The sequence below is a fragment of the Primulina eburnea genome, chromosome 8 (genome assembly GCF_022965805.1).
Source record: "Primulina eburnea isolate SZY01 chromosome 8, ASM2296580v1, whole genome shotgun sequence".
Lineage (NCBI taxonomy): Eukaryota > Viridiplantae > Streptophyta > Magnoliopsida > Lamiales > Gesneriaceae > Primulina > Primulina eburnea.
The window spans coordinates 905,938-919,306 of record NC_133108.1 but is presented as its reverse complement, the minus strand read 5'-3'; the positions used below and the strand labels follow the sequence as shown (position 1 = coordinate 919,306).

Here is a 13,369-nt window from a genome sequence, read left to right as displayed (position 1 = left end):
TTGAATAATTTTTTAAAAATTAAATATATGCTTGAAAATATTAATAGGACTCCTATTAAAAAAAAATGGATAAAAAAATTGTAAACATTTGGATTTGCCACTGAAGATGGTAATATTTCAAGTAATAAATTCAATTCTTGTTTAGTAACTCGATGCTTATTACCTGCACACGTTTTTTAACACAAATAATACATAGTAGAAGCGGTTTCGGTGTCGGAAAAAGAAACCAACACAATTTCGTTCGTACCACACTCATGAAAATAAACCAAATAAATTCAACAGAATCTCAAGCAGATATGGTTGGGCTTCCCTCTGAACTTCGCCATCCCATCCACAAAAGGACAGATGAATTGCTCAGATAGAAGAGGTTTTGAGTTCATATTCGAGCAGGGTTTCCATTTCGTGGCACCGGATCATTCTCGGATCCACCCCTCGCACTCGGTGTAGCAGATGCATTATTGTTCGTAGGTACCTGCCCTTGAGACCCGGTAGTAGCTCTTGATGATGCATCGTGGCCAGGGACTTTCTGCATATCATAATTAACTCCGCTTTGCACACCAAAACTGGGCCCAGCCAGTCCTCTTTGGGTATCATAAACAGCTCCAGCTGGTCCTCTTTGAGCATCGTATCCGGGTCCTGATGGCCATCTATGAGCATCGTAACTAGGTCCAGATGTATATCTCTGCGCATCGTAACTAGGTTCGGCTGTTCCTCTCTGAGCATTGTAAGCAGATCCGGCTGGTCCTCTAAGGGCGTCATAACCAGCACCAGTGTTGCCTATTTGGGTATCATAACCAGCTACAGCTCCAGTGTGACCTCTGTAAGGATCGTAGTTAACAACTCCCCCGCCAGCAGCACTGGCAGCACCAGCCCCACTAACCCCTCCCAAAAACGGACTTTGGCCCTGTTGCAATAAAAAAGCAAACAATCAAAGATCGAAGTCAATACTAAAACACCAAATGAACAAAAACCTTAAAGGCTAAGAAAAAACAGAATTTTTTTCTACTTTATAGACAAGGATGTGAAATTTATACATCTATAATTTGAAAGAATATGAATTATTTTATACACAATGAGATAATCTGAAGGTAAAATAGACACCAATACATGATAGGGATCACAATTTCATTATTAGCGAGGTACAATCCTGCTTTCTTCGTCCAGTGATGGCGTACTGTAGTCGAATGGTTTAAAAATTGTCAATTTCTGCTTTCAAAGAGTATGATATGATATCGGATCTCCATTTTTATTCTAGTCGAGCTACTATTAATCAAATGGTTCAAAATCGCTAACTTATACCTGAGTAGCACCATAGGCATTTTGGGTAGGGTTATAGTTCGCCACAGGAACACTTCCAGCGTATCCAGAAGAACCACCATGTGACCCACCTGCGATATCATGGTAATACATGAGCTCCCAAAAATCTGAAGAGAACATTGGTCAGGGTCTCAGGGAAAACAAAGTAAGGAAGTCTGGGAAACAAGTTCAAATTTTATTTATATTTTTTTTAAAAGGTCTAGTCTCGTCCTCAATATTCATAGGTCTCCCCTGAATCAGCACACATATATTGAAAAGGAAAAATCTGAAAATGACTATGCCTGTTCTAGGATCGAAGTTTGTGGAGTTAGATAACTCTGTTCTAAGCTTTTCCACCTCTCTTGTCATTGAAGCATTGTTCTTCTCCATCACTTGAAGAGATTCCAGATGATCATGGTATAATTTCTTCTCATAGTCATAGGTAGCCCTGTACAAATTCGACCACAATTAGAAGTAATATCTGCAATACCAAATCGAAACTAGAAAAAAATCACGAAAACAAAGTCGAAAAATGTAATAATTTAACTCATGTTGTCTCTTCGAGGAATCTAGAAAGGGGAAGTAATCAGAATGAATATATGTAGAAAATGTGAATGCTGGTTAAACTCAGCACAACCAAGACATTTGTTTTCTCTTCACGTCTTGGAAATTTTCCCAATAATTTTCAAACCTCAAATGCAGTTTTGTTAGGAATATATAAATATATAGATCTGCCATATTTATCTTACTATATTATCATCCAGCATCTAATAATTTCAATCCAAATTAAGAGATATAAAAAAGGTTTGACCCTCTTGACATTTTGTCATAAATACAAGCTAAATTTTGTGGTGTCTCCTGTTCTCTTGTTCAAGATCCAATAATTTTGAATCTTTTATTTCAACCAAAAGAAAAGAAAAGGATACCTGTAATGCTGATACTCCTGTCTCACACTGTCAAGCTCGGACATCAGAACAGGAATCTGTTGTGCCTCAGAGTGAGCCATCTGAAGATCACGAGTAAGCTGCTGCGCCTTGGCAAACAACTCCTTCCTCACAGCTACTAAGTTCTGAGCCTCAGCCCTTGATTGCTGCAACTCCAGCTTAATGCGCTTTGAACTTTCAAGTTCAGCCTCCATCATTGAAATTTTATCCATAATTCCTCTTGTCTGATGTTCCTTCTCAGATTTAATGTCTGCAATGTGAGAATGTACTAATTGCAGGTCATGCTGGGCCGTAGCGAGATCTTGTCTTAGAGATCCATGAGTAGCCGCAAGCCTCTGATTTTCTGTAGCAAGTTTCTCTATCTCAATATGTTGTGCAGAAAGCTTGTGTTCCATTACCTCAGGAGGCGGTAACATTTCGAAAGGAGGGAAACCAGGAGTTGGTGGAGGAAATGTCGAACTATAAGGATCGGGATACAATGCACCAGGGCCAGGCACTGGACGACGAAGGTGAGGAGGAAGGACTCTACCTTGGCTTGACATAATGAGCTGCTAAACTTGACTTTTTATCACATGAACAACCACTTAACACTACATATAGAGATACATTTTTAAACAAACCATATACTCATCCGATACAAGCATCACAGACCTAAAACCTATGTCGAGGGTAATGGGGGTGTGAAATGGGTTTAAGTGGGGAGTCTGAGCCTCAACAGGTGCGGTCCTTAGGTTGATGCCTCATATTATGTTTAATGACCAGCATGCAAAAACTCCGAATATTTAAGGGAAACTACATTAACCTGGTCAAGAACTAGATTTATGGATATTAACAGATTAATTGTTTCAACATTGAAGCCTTCTTAAACAATGTTATAATATTCTTGACTATGGACTCAAGCTTCTTAAACAATTTGTTACAATATTTTTGACTCTGGACTCAAGTTAAACTGTTACTGATTTGCATCAATTCCTCAGTTTCACAAATATCTAAAGAACCAAACATATCAAATTTCCATCCAAACAATATCCAAAAAAATACCATCCACACATAATAGCTAAAGTTACTATAGAATTAAAAAACCAAAAGAAACCCGAAGCTAATATACACGCCTAACTCTCAAATCGCAAGGTAATTTTTTATTTTAAAAAAAAACATATCAAAACGACGCAGAGCTGAATATAAAACAATAACTGCACGAATGGCAAAGGTAAACACACGATAATTTAGGCGAATAGGGTTTCTACCCGATCGGATAGTGAATTGACAGATTGGGAGCGAAAGCCAAAACCAAAGCAGCTATCCAGCGGAGAATTAGTCTTCAAATACCAAAATTAAACCCCGGCAAGAAAGAAGATGCATTTTGTATCAGTAAAATCTGGAAAATGTGAAGAGCTGAGTGCGGCGTGGATTTATATAAGATGTTAGCGCCTACCACTGTTGTGGACAATTAGGTCTGTAAGAATTCATTTTCTAATTTGAACGTAAATTTTCTCCTAAAAAAATTGGACATTGGTCCATAATTTCAAGGTAAAAATTATGTTGTATCATACATATATGTGGAATAGATCAAGTTATGTCTACATTTATATTCAAACTCACTCAATTATATTAAACATATGCAAATTCTATTTAGATATATTGAATTCGATAAATTCTAGTAAATTTTATATGATTCTGATTTATTGTACTCGATAAATTTCGATAAAATTCTATATTATTCTAATCCATCTCGATAAATTCCGGTAAAATTCTATATTATTCTAATCCCTCTCATTTGACTCGATTTAACATGTTTGTGTGTTATTGTAAAATGGCTCAAATGATGTAAGGCAAAAACTTGTGTGAGACGGTCTCACGGGTCAAATTTTGTGAGACGGATCTTTATTTGGGTAATCTATGAAATAGTATTGCTTTTTATGCTAAGAGTACTACTTTTTATGGTGAATATGGGTAGGGTTGACCCGTCTCACAGATTGAGATCCGTGAGACGGTCTCACATGAGACCTACTCATGATGTAATTGAAAGTTGATATAATTAAGAGCTCATTTGAAAAACTAAGTCAATGCAAGACCAAATTTCATTGCAGAATTTAAAAAAATATTTGGCACACGACATATTTGTTAATTGACAAATTGATACGTGATCTAACTAAAAAAATTAAATCTACCCCTAATCTAAATTGCTATTAAGTTTAATTATTTTTATTAAATTCAATTAGATTCATAGTTTATTTTTCACTACAAATTCAATTTGAAATACAATAATTTAAATACATACATAATAAAGTAAAATCAAGTGGGATAATCAATAATATGATAAATCATACTCATCAAATGCTTCAATATCACCAAAATATTTTTCCAAATATGTTAAACTCACATTGACGGTGTATTTTATTTCTTTTTTGCACATATATGATTGTTTTTTTATCATTGTTCTAAAAAGTCCGCTTAAGCTTGAAGCTCGACAAAAACGCGCGCTTCGGAGAAAAGCGAGAAAAAACGGTCAAACCGTATTTTGACCAAATTAAGCATAATTACTGTCTTTAATTAAGCGTGCTTAAACACAATTAATCGCATATGTTTATTTTTAATTATTTTATTTTGAAGGTATGTCTTTTTATTTTAAAATAATAAATTAAGTTTATAATTTAGATATATATTTTTTAATTTTAATTATGATTAAGCGTGTCTGATAATAATTTGATAAATATTTAACGTTTTTAATGTGGTCTAGTTGCAAAAAACAAATAAATATTGTAATTTTAAGATTTTTATGCTTTTATAAATATGAGAATTAATGCATCAAATTTAAATTTATCATATTTATGTATTATTTTATTTATTTATTGGTTTGAGATAATTACAATTACACTAAAGATAAAAAAATTTGGAGCTCGACATCCTCACTTCCAGACGCTTCACGTTTTTTAGAACCTTGTTTTTTACTAACAGTTTCACACAACTCATGATTGTTTGAATTCATATTGATACCCCTAAAATAATTATTTGACACATATCATGTGCCATGTCATCATGCTAAAAGCAATTGATACCCCTAAAATAACTCAAGCATCGGAGAGACAAGCCGAGACAAATCTCGGCTCCCGCTAACCAGTAGTTTCATGGTTCTCAGGCGAAGATGGATTGATTGGAGCACCAACATGGAGGAGCAAATTTTGGGAGCATCACATATACTGGACTTTATTCTCCTCTTGAAGCTTAATCAATGTCATATGTTGTTTACCAACTTGTATCTACGTATATATATATATATAGAATAAAATCCAAGCTTGTATTTTTTCATAATGATTTTCTAAATTTATCCATATATATATAGAATAAAATCCAAGCTTGTATTTTTTCATATTGATTTTCTAAATTTTTTGCTCATTTTGCAACAAAGCCTGAACGTTAGACAGCGTCAGAGCCTGAATATTAGACATCGCTTGGCTCAGCCAAATTTATCGGTACCCTCGCAGCCAGAAGCTGTTCATAATCCTGTAATTTATGATCCATAAAGATAGAGTGTAAGATCTGGTTAATTTTTAAGTGGAATGGATCTTTCCTGTAACACGTGTTTCGACAAAACTTCTCTTAGATTTGACATCGTTGCATATTCTAAAACTAAGCATTATTAGTGTAGCTTGTATACGTGTATGAGATTATTGGAATAGCTGGTGTATGTGTTTCAGACATAAACTAGACAATGATAAAGCACCAGCTATATAGAATCCTTCTATTGGTGACCTTTGAACAGGCCGGCAAAGTTCCGAGCCAGCTGCAGTTTTATACACAGACCTGCAAAAGAGAGCTTGAATCGAGTTTCTGAAGAGTTAAAAGCAAGTGAACTCCCCCATTGACCAGCTCCAGTTTTCAGTTATTCCATTCTTGACACCTTGCTGTGCATCCAAACTTGAGGAACAGTTATGTCTGGTTTATGCGATCCAACTGAGCTAACCCCTTCATATTTGTTGTAGATTCTTGCAGGAGTATCAAGTACTTTTTCCAATCTTTTGGTTTTGAATTCAAGCAAAACATTGTCCTTAACAAGTTAGACGAAATAAAGTAATTGAATAAGATAACCTTAAATATCAGGTCATCCCACTGGACTAAAATCCAAGATTTGCCCTGAGGCACCTAACCTGATTAGAGTGTTGGGCGCCAAAGGCTATAAACATCAAGAACTTCTTCTAGGATGTCTATAAATTTGTCATTTGAAGCTTCTTGCTTGATCAATAGATAGATCTTCAGGTTTCACCAGTTCAGAAGTCTTTGGATGCAGAGGGGGAGATGGTTTTACTGGAAGATCTGTTGTTAGATTGTACCACCGCTGAGGGATTCCAATAGCTCTGGAACTTGCAAAAAATGCTGCTTCGATTCCTGATTTGAAGTTGGGTGAAATACGAGAAGAAAATGACCTTTTCTTCACTGAAAAATAATATTTTTTTTTGCCCACCGGATCAAGGAATATCAATAATGAATCGTGTTCAAGCATTTTCCTCAGAATAAGCATTATGGGACTCTTTTTCTTTTGTTTTTTATTTCTTTTTACGGCCAAGCAAATTTCAGACAAACCAACATTTAACCAAACTTAAGCAGACCAAGAAAATATCTGCGAGAAATGGAGATTTTCGACTCTACTTTACAGCATTGAAACAGAAAAGGTAAACTAAAGATCAGAGTCCTTTTGGGAAGGGACAGCGAAAGAAACAACAGCGGAGTGCACCATTTTTGGGAATGAGTTTGCGTTTCATTCTGCTATTGTTTTTTCATAGTCAGATCATACAGCCAGGTGGGGGACACCTTGGACATTCCGTACGAGGTTACAGCATTTCATTTCATTTATTTGCCATTATTTTATTTCAAATTTTGAGATATTTAAAAGTTCATCTTAAATTGAATAGTTGATTTGATATACTATGATATTTTAATTCATGAGGTCCAAGCAACAAAAAAATTTAGATACTTTTCCGGTATTTTTAAAGTTTTGGAATAAATATTAGATTTGATTATTTAATTGGGTCGAATTTTTATGATATCTCGTGGGATGTACTTATTTTTTAAAAACAATCTCATATTTTTATATGACATGTTGGTCAAATGGATAAATATGTTACATTTAGATGGCGATGGCAGCAATATAAAATCAGTGTGACACCAACGAAAAAACCCAACATTTGAAGCATAAAGTGGTGAGAGAAGAATTAGGATGAAAGTGCATATACTGAAAATGACTTGTTGCCATTCACATTTAAAAGATTGCTGCAACTTGTTTAGTTAACATGTCTGATTACCCAAACCAGCTAATTTATGGAGATCTTGCAAGAACTGCAAATTACCTTGTCCGCTATAATGCAAGTCGTCAAGCAGATACATACAGACACCGCCTAGTAACAGAAGAAATTTTTTGCAGATGACCATAGGCATATCATCTTTGTACAATGCAAGTTCGGCTATCTAGACGAATCTAGATTCGCGAGTGAATGACTCACAGATGAGTTCAACAATCATAACCGTTGGGCGATCAACTGTCCCCAACATTATGCAAGTTTATGTTAATCGCAAGAATTATATCATGACTTTTAAACTATTGTATGATTGAAAATCGGTTAAAGATTTTCATGTATCACAGTCCAATATTATTTCGTCCAGACAATTTATTCAGCAAAACTTACAAGCTAAATCCTAAACAAACAAGGAAAGAAAATATTCCAAGAAATTTAGAACTTTGTGCTGCAGAATCAAAATAAACAACAGAAACGTCAAAATCACACACTAAGCAGTGGCAACAAAACTGCTGGTACTACATATTCATGTTCCAAAAAATGAGTGACCAGTCAATGATTCCCCTGTCTATAGAATAGGAACCTTATTTTCTCGTCTAATCATGCGAGAGTTTGATAGCCAAGAGGACCTTGTGTTCCATCTTGTCCCGTATCATTTCTACCCATAAGAGAAGGCATCCACGGAAACAGCCTTACAAGTTCCCTTCTTATTGTGTTGGGATTCCGTTGCTTCTCATTTATCCCATATTTTGCTCTCTCTATAGCTTCCATTATATCTTCCCTTGATACACTTTCAGCGCCTGCGAAAATCAGTATTATATGATGTTTAAATATAAAATGAAGCAAATGGACTCAATCAGAGATTGAAAAAAAAATCGATTAACCAGTGCCCAGTGTGCAACTGCTAGTAAAATCTTGGTTTGCTAATTTTTTAATATGCAGGTGGTTTCATCTTTCTGTATTATAGAGTATTCTCAGTGGCTTTCATAGTGTCAAGCTATTCTTTTATTCGGTAGCTCTAGAGTGAAGGAGCAACTTACTCTGAAATTTAAATTGCAGTGCCATAATTTTAATGGCAAATATAAACCAAAGGAATCTCATGTCACCGAATGGAAGAGGCAGTTCTCAAAATGCATTAAGATAGAAAACCCTTGTAAATTTGAACATAAAGTCTGTCTAACCTCTGCGAGCAGCGAGCAGCGCAGCCTCATTGACGATATTTGCAAGATCAGCCCCGACAAATCCTTGGGTAAGAGATGCAACTAGGTTGGAAATAAGGTGTTTGTCCTCGTCAAGGGGGATTCCTCTCAAATGTATAGCCAGAATCTTTTTCCTTCCATCTTCATCGGGTTCCCCAACATATACTTTTCTTGAGAACCGACCAGGTCGACAAAGGGCTGGATCTAATGCTTCTGGTCTATTTGTTGCGGCAATGACAACTACATTTATATCCGACTCAAAGCCATCCATTTCTGTCAGCAACTAGAAAGGCAGCACATGAAATTAGGGGTAGTTCAGGCAGAGCATATCATAACATAATCCATATGAAGAAATGTATCAATTGGAAAGTTAGTTAAATATCAATTGTAAAAGCACATGTACCAAGCAACTCTAATAAATTATTGGTAAAACAAATAATCAAGAATCGGATTTAATACTATTAAGATTATGATGTATCTTTGGTATGAGGTTATGGTGATTTAGTTTTGAGAAATGTTGATTACCATATTTATCTCACTATATTTTTAAATTCACAGTTTCACCATAAAAACGGGTGATGGTTGTATTCTAAATTAAGAGATATTCATAAGAGTTTTAGCCCTCTGGCCATTGTGTCGCGGGGACACATTTTTATGGTCAAACCACAAAAATCATGTGGTGTCACTTTCTCTCTCCGCTATCTGGATGTTGTTTCATATTCAATGCTTGTCGTGGATATAGATCTTTATGGTTAAACCAGTCAAATGATTTTTTGTATGATGTTTTTCTTTACTGTATTGATGCTATATAAAATTCAACGATATCATGCATATGCATTCAAATCGAAGTATCACCGTGATCATTTTCTCCATCGTTATCTAACTACCGCAAATGGAGTAATAAAATAGGTAAATTTCATTTCTGATTTCTACCTCCCGGAATGTGTTCAAAACTCGTTTCATGCCACTATAAAAAGATGGTTTTGGAATGCAAGTTCCTGTGGATAATAGTATCAAAGCCAGGATTTCTGAGCTTACTTATAATTGATACTTCAATAATTTCATTTAAAGTCACTTCAAATAATGTTTAATGTTAACATCCACAATAACAACCATGTGTAAGTCTAGAGTCACAAAATAATTATCACCAATACATGAAAACCAAATAAATTTTCTTTTATAATAAAAAATAAGAGGAAACCTGCAGCTAGATATAGTTATATAGGTAATACCTGGTTCAATGTCTGGTCTCTTTCGTCATTGAAACTTCTTCCACGTTTCCCACCAACCGCGTCAAGCTCATCGATGAAAATAATTGACGGGGCATTCTTCCTTGCAACTTTGAAAAGATCTCTTATGCGAGCTGCCCCTCTTCCAACAAATAACTCCACAAATTCACTAGCAGAAACTGAAAAAAAGGGTACTCTGGCTTCTCCAGCAACTGCACGGGCTAGTAATGTCTTTCCTGTTCCTGGAGGACCTACAAGAAGCACGCCCCTAGGTAACCTTGCCCCTAGCTTGCTGTAGTTTATTGATCCTTGGAGGCAACAAACTATCTATGAAAAAATAATAGCATTAGTAAAATGAGCATTTACGAAGCATCTATAAATCACTTTCTGTGTGCGATCACAAAACAATTATAGAATTCAGATGAAGTAACAGATTAAAAGACAAATGTCAACTTATTTCTCTGGAATGAACAGAAATATTCATGAACAAGCGCAAAATGCCATCTTACTTCTCTGGAATAAACAAAAACATTCATGCAAAAGTTCGGCGAAATATTATTTAGCAGGTATTAGCAATGCTTTACAAATCTTTTTGGACACATTATTTAGCCCCAAATTAGCACACGTGCATAACCTATTACATGTTCGGGATACAATACATATCAATAATCAATACTAGAATTTAATCAGTTGTCTGTTGATCAGATAAACTAAGGTTTCATTTGGATGCATGCATTCCAAATCCATAGATTTTGATTATAATTTTATATTTAACAATTCAACAATAGATCTTAAATACATATTTTCCTTATTTACACATTAGTCACACAAATGATAATTGATTTCAAATGTTTCAATTATTGGGTAAACTTTAAATTTATCTTTATTAACATTAAACCATGTATAACATGGAAGATATGAATTTCAAGTTTATGGTCTTATTTATCTATTCAATAAAATTACATTTTAATAAATTTAAAATTCACAGATTTGAAATAATCAATCCAAACACAACCCAAGTGTTTCAAAAAATTGAAAAATAATAATAAATAAAATATCATGGGTGGTTATTCTAAAGGATGTTTAAGGAACTATGAGAAATATAAACCATGATAATAAACCATGATACACTGGTTGATGCTCTAAATGGTTCTTCCTTAATAATATTGTATTGCATAGAAGCATCGAGAGTGAGATAAGGTGAGAGTTATAAATTTTAAAGTTAGTAAAAAATATTTATAATAGCAATTTATAATCATGAAGCTGTAAGTATTCTTAGGTAATTAAGAATTCAACGACAATTTTATGATCTGAGTATTCACGATTTTTAATACTGCGTATAGTTTGAAGCTTCAACATTCTAACCTCCATAAGCTCCACCTTCGCAGAATCAACGCCATCCACATCCTCAAAGCAAACCAACTGGTTGCTAGGTCTTCTTTTTTTGGCTGGACTATTGGCAGCAGAAAGTTGGCGATATAGAAGATACATTAAAGGAATCAAAGGAATCCACAAAGTGAGCACTGTGATCAACATACTCCTCATAGACATCAGAGTCGACTGAGGCGCAGAGGCATATGTTGTTCTTTTTTCCCTCATCAAACCCAGAAGATAGCTTTCATCATGATCAATCTTTCTTGTAGAAAACTGCCAAGTAGGGGATGGTTTCCGAGATTTTCTCAGTGTCCCTGGCATATTCTGCTCCTCTAGATTATTTTGAAGAGCATCACTGTTGGCGTTAGTATCAACTATATTCTCATCAAGAGAGAGTGATCTATCTTCCACGGTTACAATATCTTTAGAATTCAACATTTGTGTATTGTAATATATGCGACGAGTACCCTCCTCAAACAAAACCTTGGACACACATCCATTTTGAAGGCTCGCTATCAGGTCGGAATATGGAACAACTTGTGGAGCCGACATTGATGTAATTTTAAGAAACAAAAAGCACAAACCTAGTAATATAGGTATGGAAGTAGAAAGGGTCAATCTCTTAACATTATTTCGCAGGAATGTTTGAATGTCGTTTAAGGTAGATTTCATGGAAGCCCTCGCCAATCTTCTCCATGACAATCGTTTCCTATGGCGCAATCTTAATGAAAACTTCTTTCGAAATTCAGTATCTTCTCCTCTAACCAATTGGGTATCAAAATTCTTCTTCTTTTGGAAAACTAAGCTACCATTTTTGCCGCACAACAACCTATGCTGAGGCTTATAACTATAACTCAATGCCGCAAAAGGCTTAGAGACAGAACTAAAGCCATTCTTGGACAATGAACAAGACAGAGTTCTACTCCCCTTCAACAATTTGAAGTTCCCAACACAAAGATTCAATTTTTCTTGGGTAATCAAGAACCCATCATTCGAAACAAGAGGAAAAGATGCCATATTCGACAGAATAAAGTTTCAATTAGCTTTAAAGGATTACCCCAGTCCAAGATTTGCCTCAAGAATTCACCAAAAGCAGACGAGACAAAAGAATACAGTGGCTTTGCAAGGGGAAAATACCTTAACTTGAATCTAGCGGAAATTGAGCAGATACTCTCTTCGCGAGATTTGGGAAGGGAAGATAACATATTTAGATAAGAGGACAGTGCAGGCAGATGGATTTTTTCCAGAAGATTTTTCCCATGTTTTGCAAATGATGATTCTACTAGGGGTGAAATTGAAATTTCAATAACTTGGATGCTAATTTCTAATAATAAACCTCGGGCTTGGAAGTTGAAAGAATATCGGTATATTAATGGGTTTAGATACAAATTTGAATAATTTTTTTTTTTTGAAAATAATAGTTGAAATTATTGAATGTTGAAAATAAAAGTTGTAAATATTAAAATTTTGTGTATGTAATAATATATTTATTTTTTTAATTATTTCTAAAGAAATTCTATAAAGACAAAAATTTGTGTGAGACGGTCTCACGAGTCGTATTTGTGAGACGGATCTTATTTGGATCATCCATGAAAAAGTATTATTTTTTATGATAAGAGTATTACTTTTTATTGTGAATATGAGTAGGTTTGACCCGTTTCACAGATTAAGATCCATAAGACGGTCTCACATGAGACTCACTCTTCTATAAATAGGTCTCTCAATTTGTGAAATACGTCTCAATATATTTCGTGAGTTTGAGATTTTATTTTTTACCGTAAATTTTCATTTTTATTTTTTTTTACTGTTTACAACGGGAAGGGAATTATTGAATGAAATTTTGAAAAAGAAATTTCAATAACTTCTGGGTTGGTTTGCTAATAATAAATTGAATAGTCACGTAGCTCATTCGCAAATGGTTTAGGTAATTATGCATACAAAACAGGTATACTTTAGTCATGTAAATATAATTCATAAAATTATTATAATATTTAAAAATTGTAACAAACACTATATAATTTATCATTAGAAATTTA

General features: G+C 34.6%; 2 protein-coding genes across 6 annotated transcripts; both read right to left on the bottom strand.

The window, feature by feature from the left end:
• Positions 1 to 115: 115 nt before the first annotated feature.
• On the bottom strand, positions 116 to 3,673 carry LOC140838197 (protein FLX-like 2). 5 transcript variants are annotated; one of them, XM_073204331.1, is made up of 5 exons: positions 3,488 to 3,673; positions 2,223 to 2,801; positions 1,599 to 1,744; positions 1,300 to 1,388; positions 116 to 904 (listed from the first exon to the last, which is right to left on the bottom strand). In XM_073204331.1, exons 2-5 carry the CDS (start codon positions 2,780 to 2,782, stop codon positions 377 to 379), a joined length of 1,323 nt encoding a protein of 440 aa, XP_073060432.1. In that variant the 5' UTR covers positions 2,783 to 2,801; positions 3,488 to 3,673; the 3' UTR covers positions 116 to 376. The 5 variants fall into 5 exon arrangements, with proteins under 5 accessions (XP_073060432.1, XP_073060433.1, XP_073060430.1 ...); XM_073204332.1 differs by having other exon boundaries at positions 2,223 to 2,791; XM_073204329.1 differs by having other exon boundaries at positions 2,223 to 2,830; positions 3,488 to 3,672.
• Positions 3,674 to 7,848: 4,175 nt separating this feature from the next.
• LOC140838196 (probable inactive ATP-dependent zinc metalloprotease FTSHI 3, chloroplastic) lies at positions 7,849 to 12,626 on the bottom strand. The gene is made up of 4 exons (XM_073204327.1): positions 11,325 to 12,626; positions 9,963 to 10,286; positions 8,713 to 9,013; positions 7,849 to 8,331 (listed from the first exon to the last, which is right to left on the bottom strand). The coding sequence occupies exons 1-4, from the start codon at positions 12,348 to 12,350 to the stop codon at positions 8,132 to 8,134; spliced, it is 1,851 nt and encodes a 616-aa protein (XP_073060428.1). The 5' UTR covers positions 12,351 to 12,626; the 3' UTR covers positions 7,849 to 8,131.
• Between the last annotated feature and the right edge of the window lie 743 nt (positions 12,627 to 13,369).

What these genes read in the sequence shown, in the direction of transcription:
- LOC140838197 (XM_073204331.1), bottom strand. Translation starts at nt 2,782, where the DNA reads ATGTCAAGCCAAGGTAGAGTCCTTCCTCCTCACCTTCGTCGTCCAGTG. An exon ending in AAACTTCGATCCTAGAACAG is followed by an intron (nt 1,389 to 1,598) that starts GCATAGTCATTT and finishes ATGATATCGCAG; the next exon opens with GTGGGTCACATGGTGGTTCT. An exon ending in ATGCCTATGGTGCTACTCAG is followed by an intron (nt 905 to 1,299) that starts GTATAAGTTAGC and finishes TTATTGCAACAG; the next exon opens with GGCCAAAGTCCGTTTTTGGG.
- LOC140838196 (XM_073204327.1), bottom strand. Translation starts at nt 12,350, where the DNA reads ATGGCATCTTTTCCTCTTGTTTCGAATGATGGGTTCTTGATTACCCAA. An exon ending in CGAAGGTGGAGCTTATGGAG is followed by an intron (nt 10,287 to 11,324) that starts GTTAGAATGTTG and finishes ATTTTTTCATAG; the next exon opens with ATAGTTTGTTGCCTCCAAGG. An exon ending in GCTGCTCGCTGCTCGCAGAG is followed by an intron (nt 8,332 to 8,712) that starts GTTAGACAGACT and finishes TGATTTTCGCAG; the next exon opens with GCGCTGAAAGTGTATCAAGG.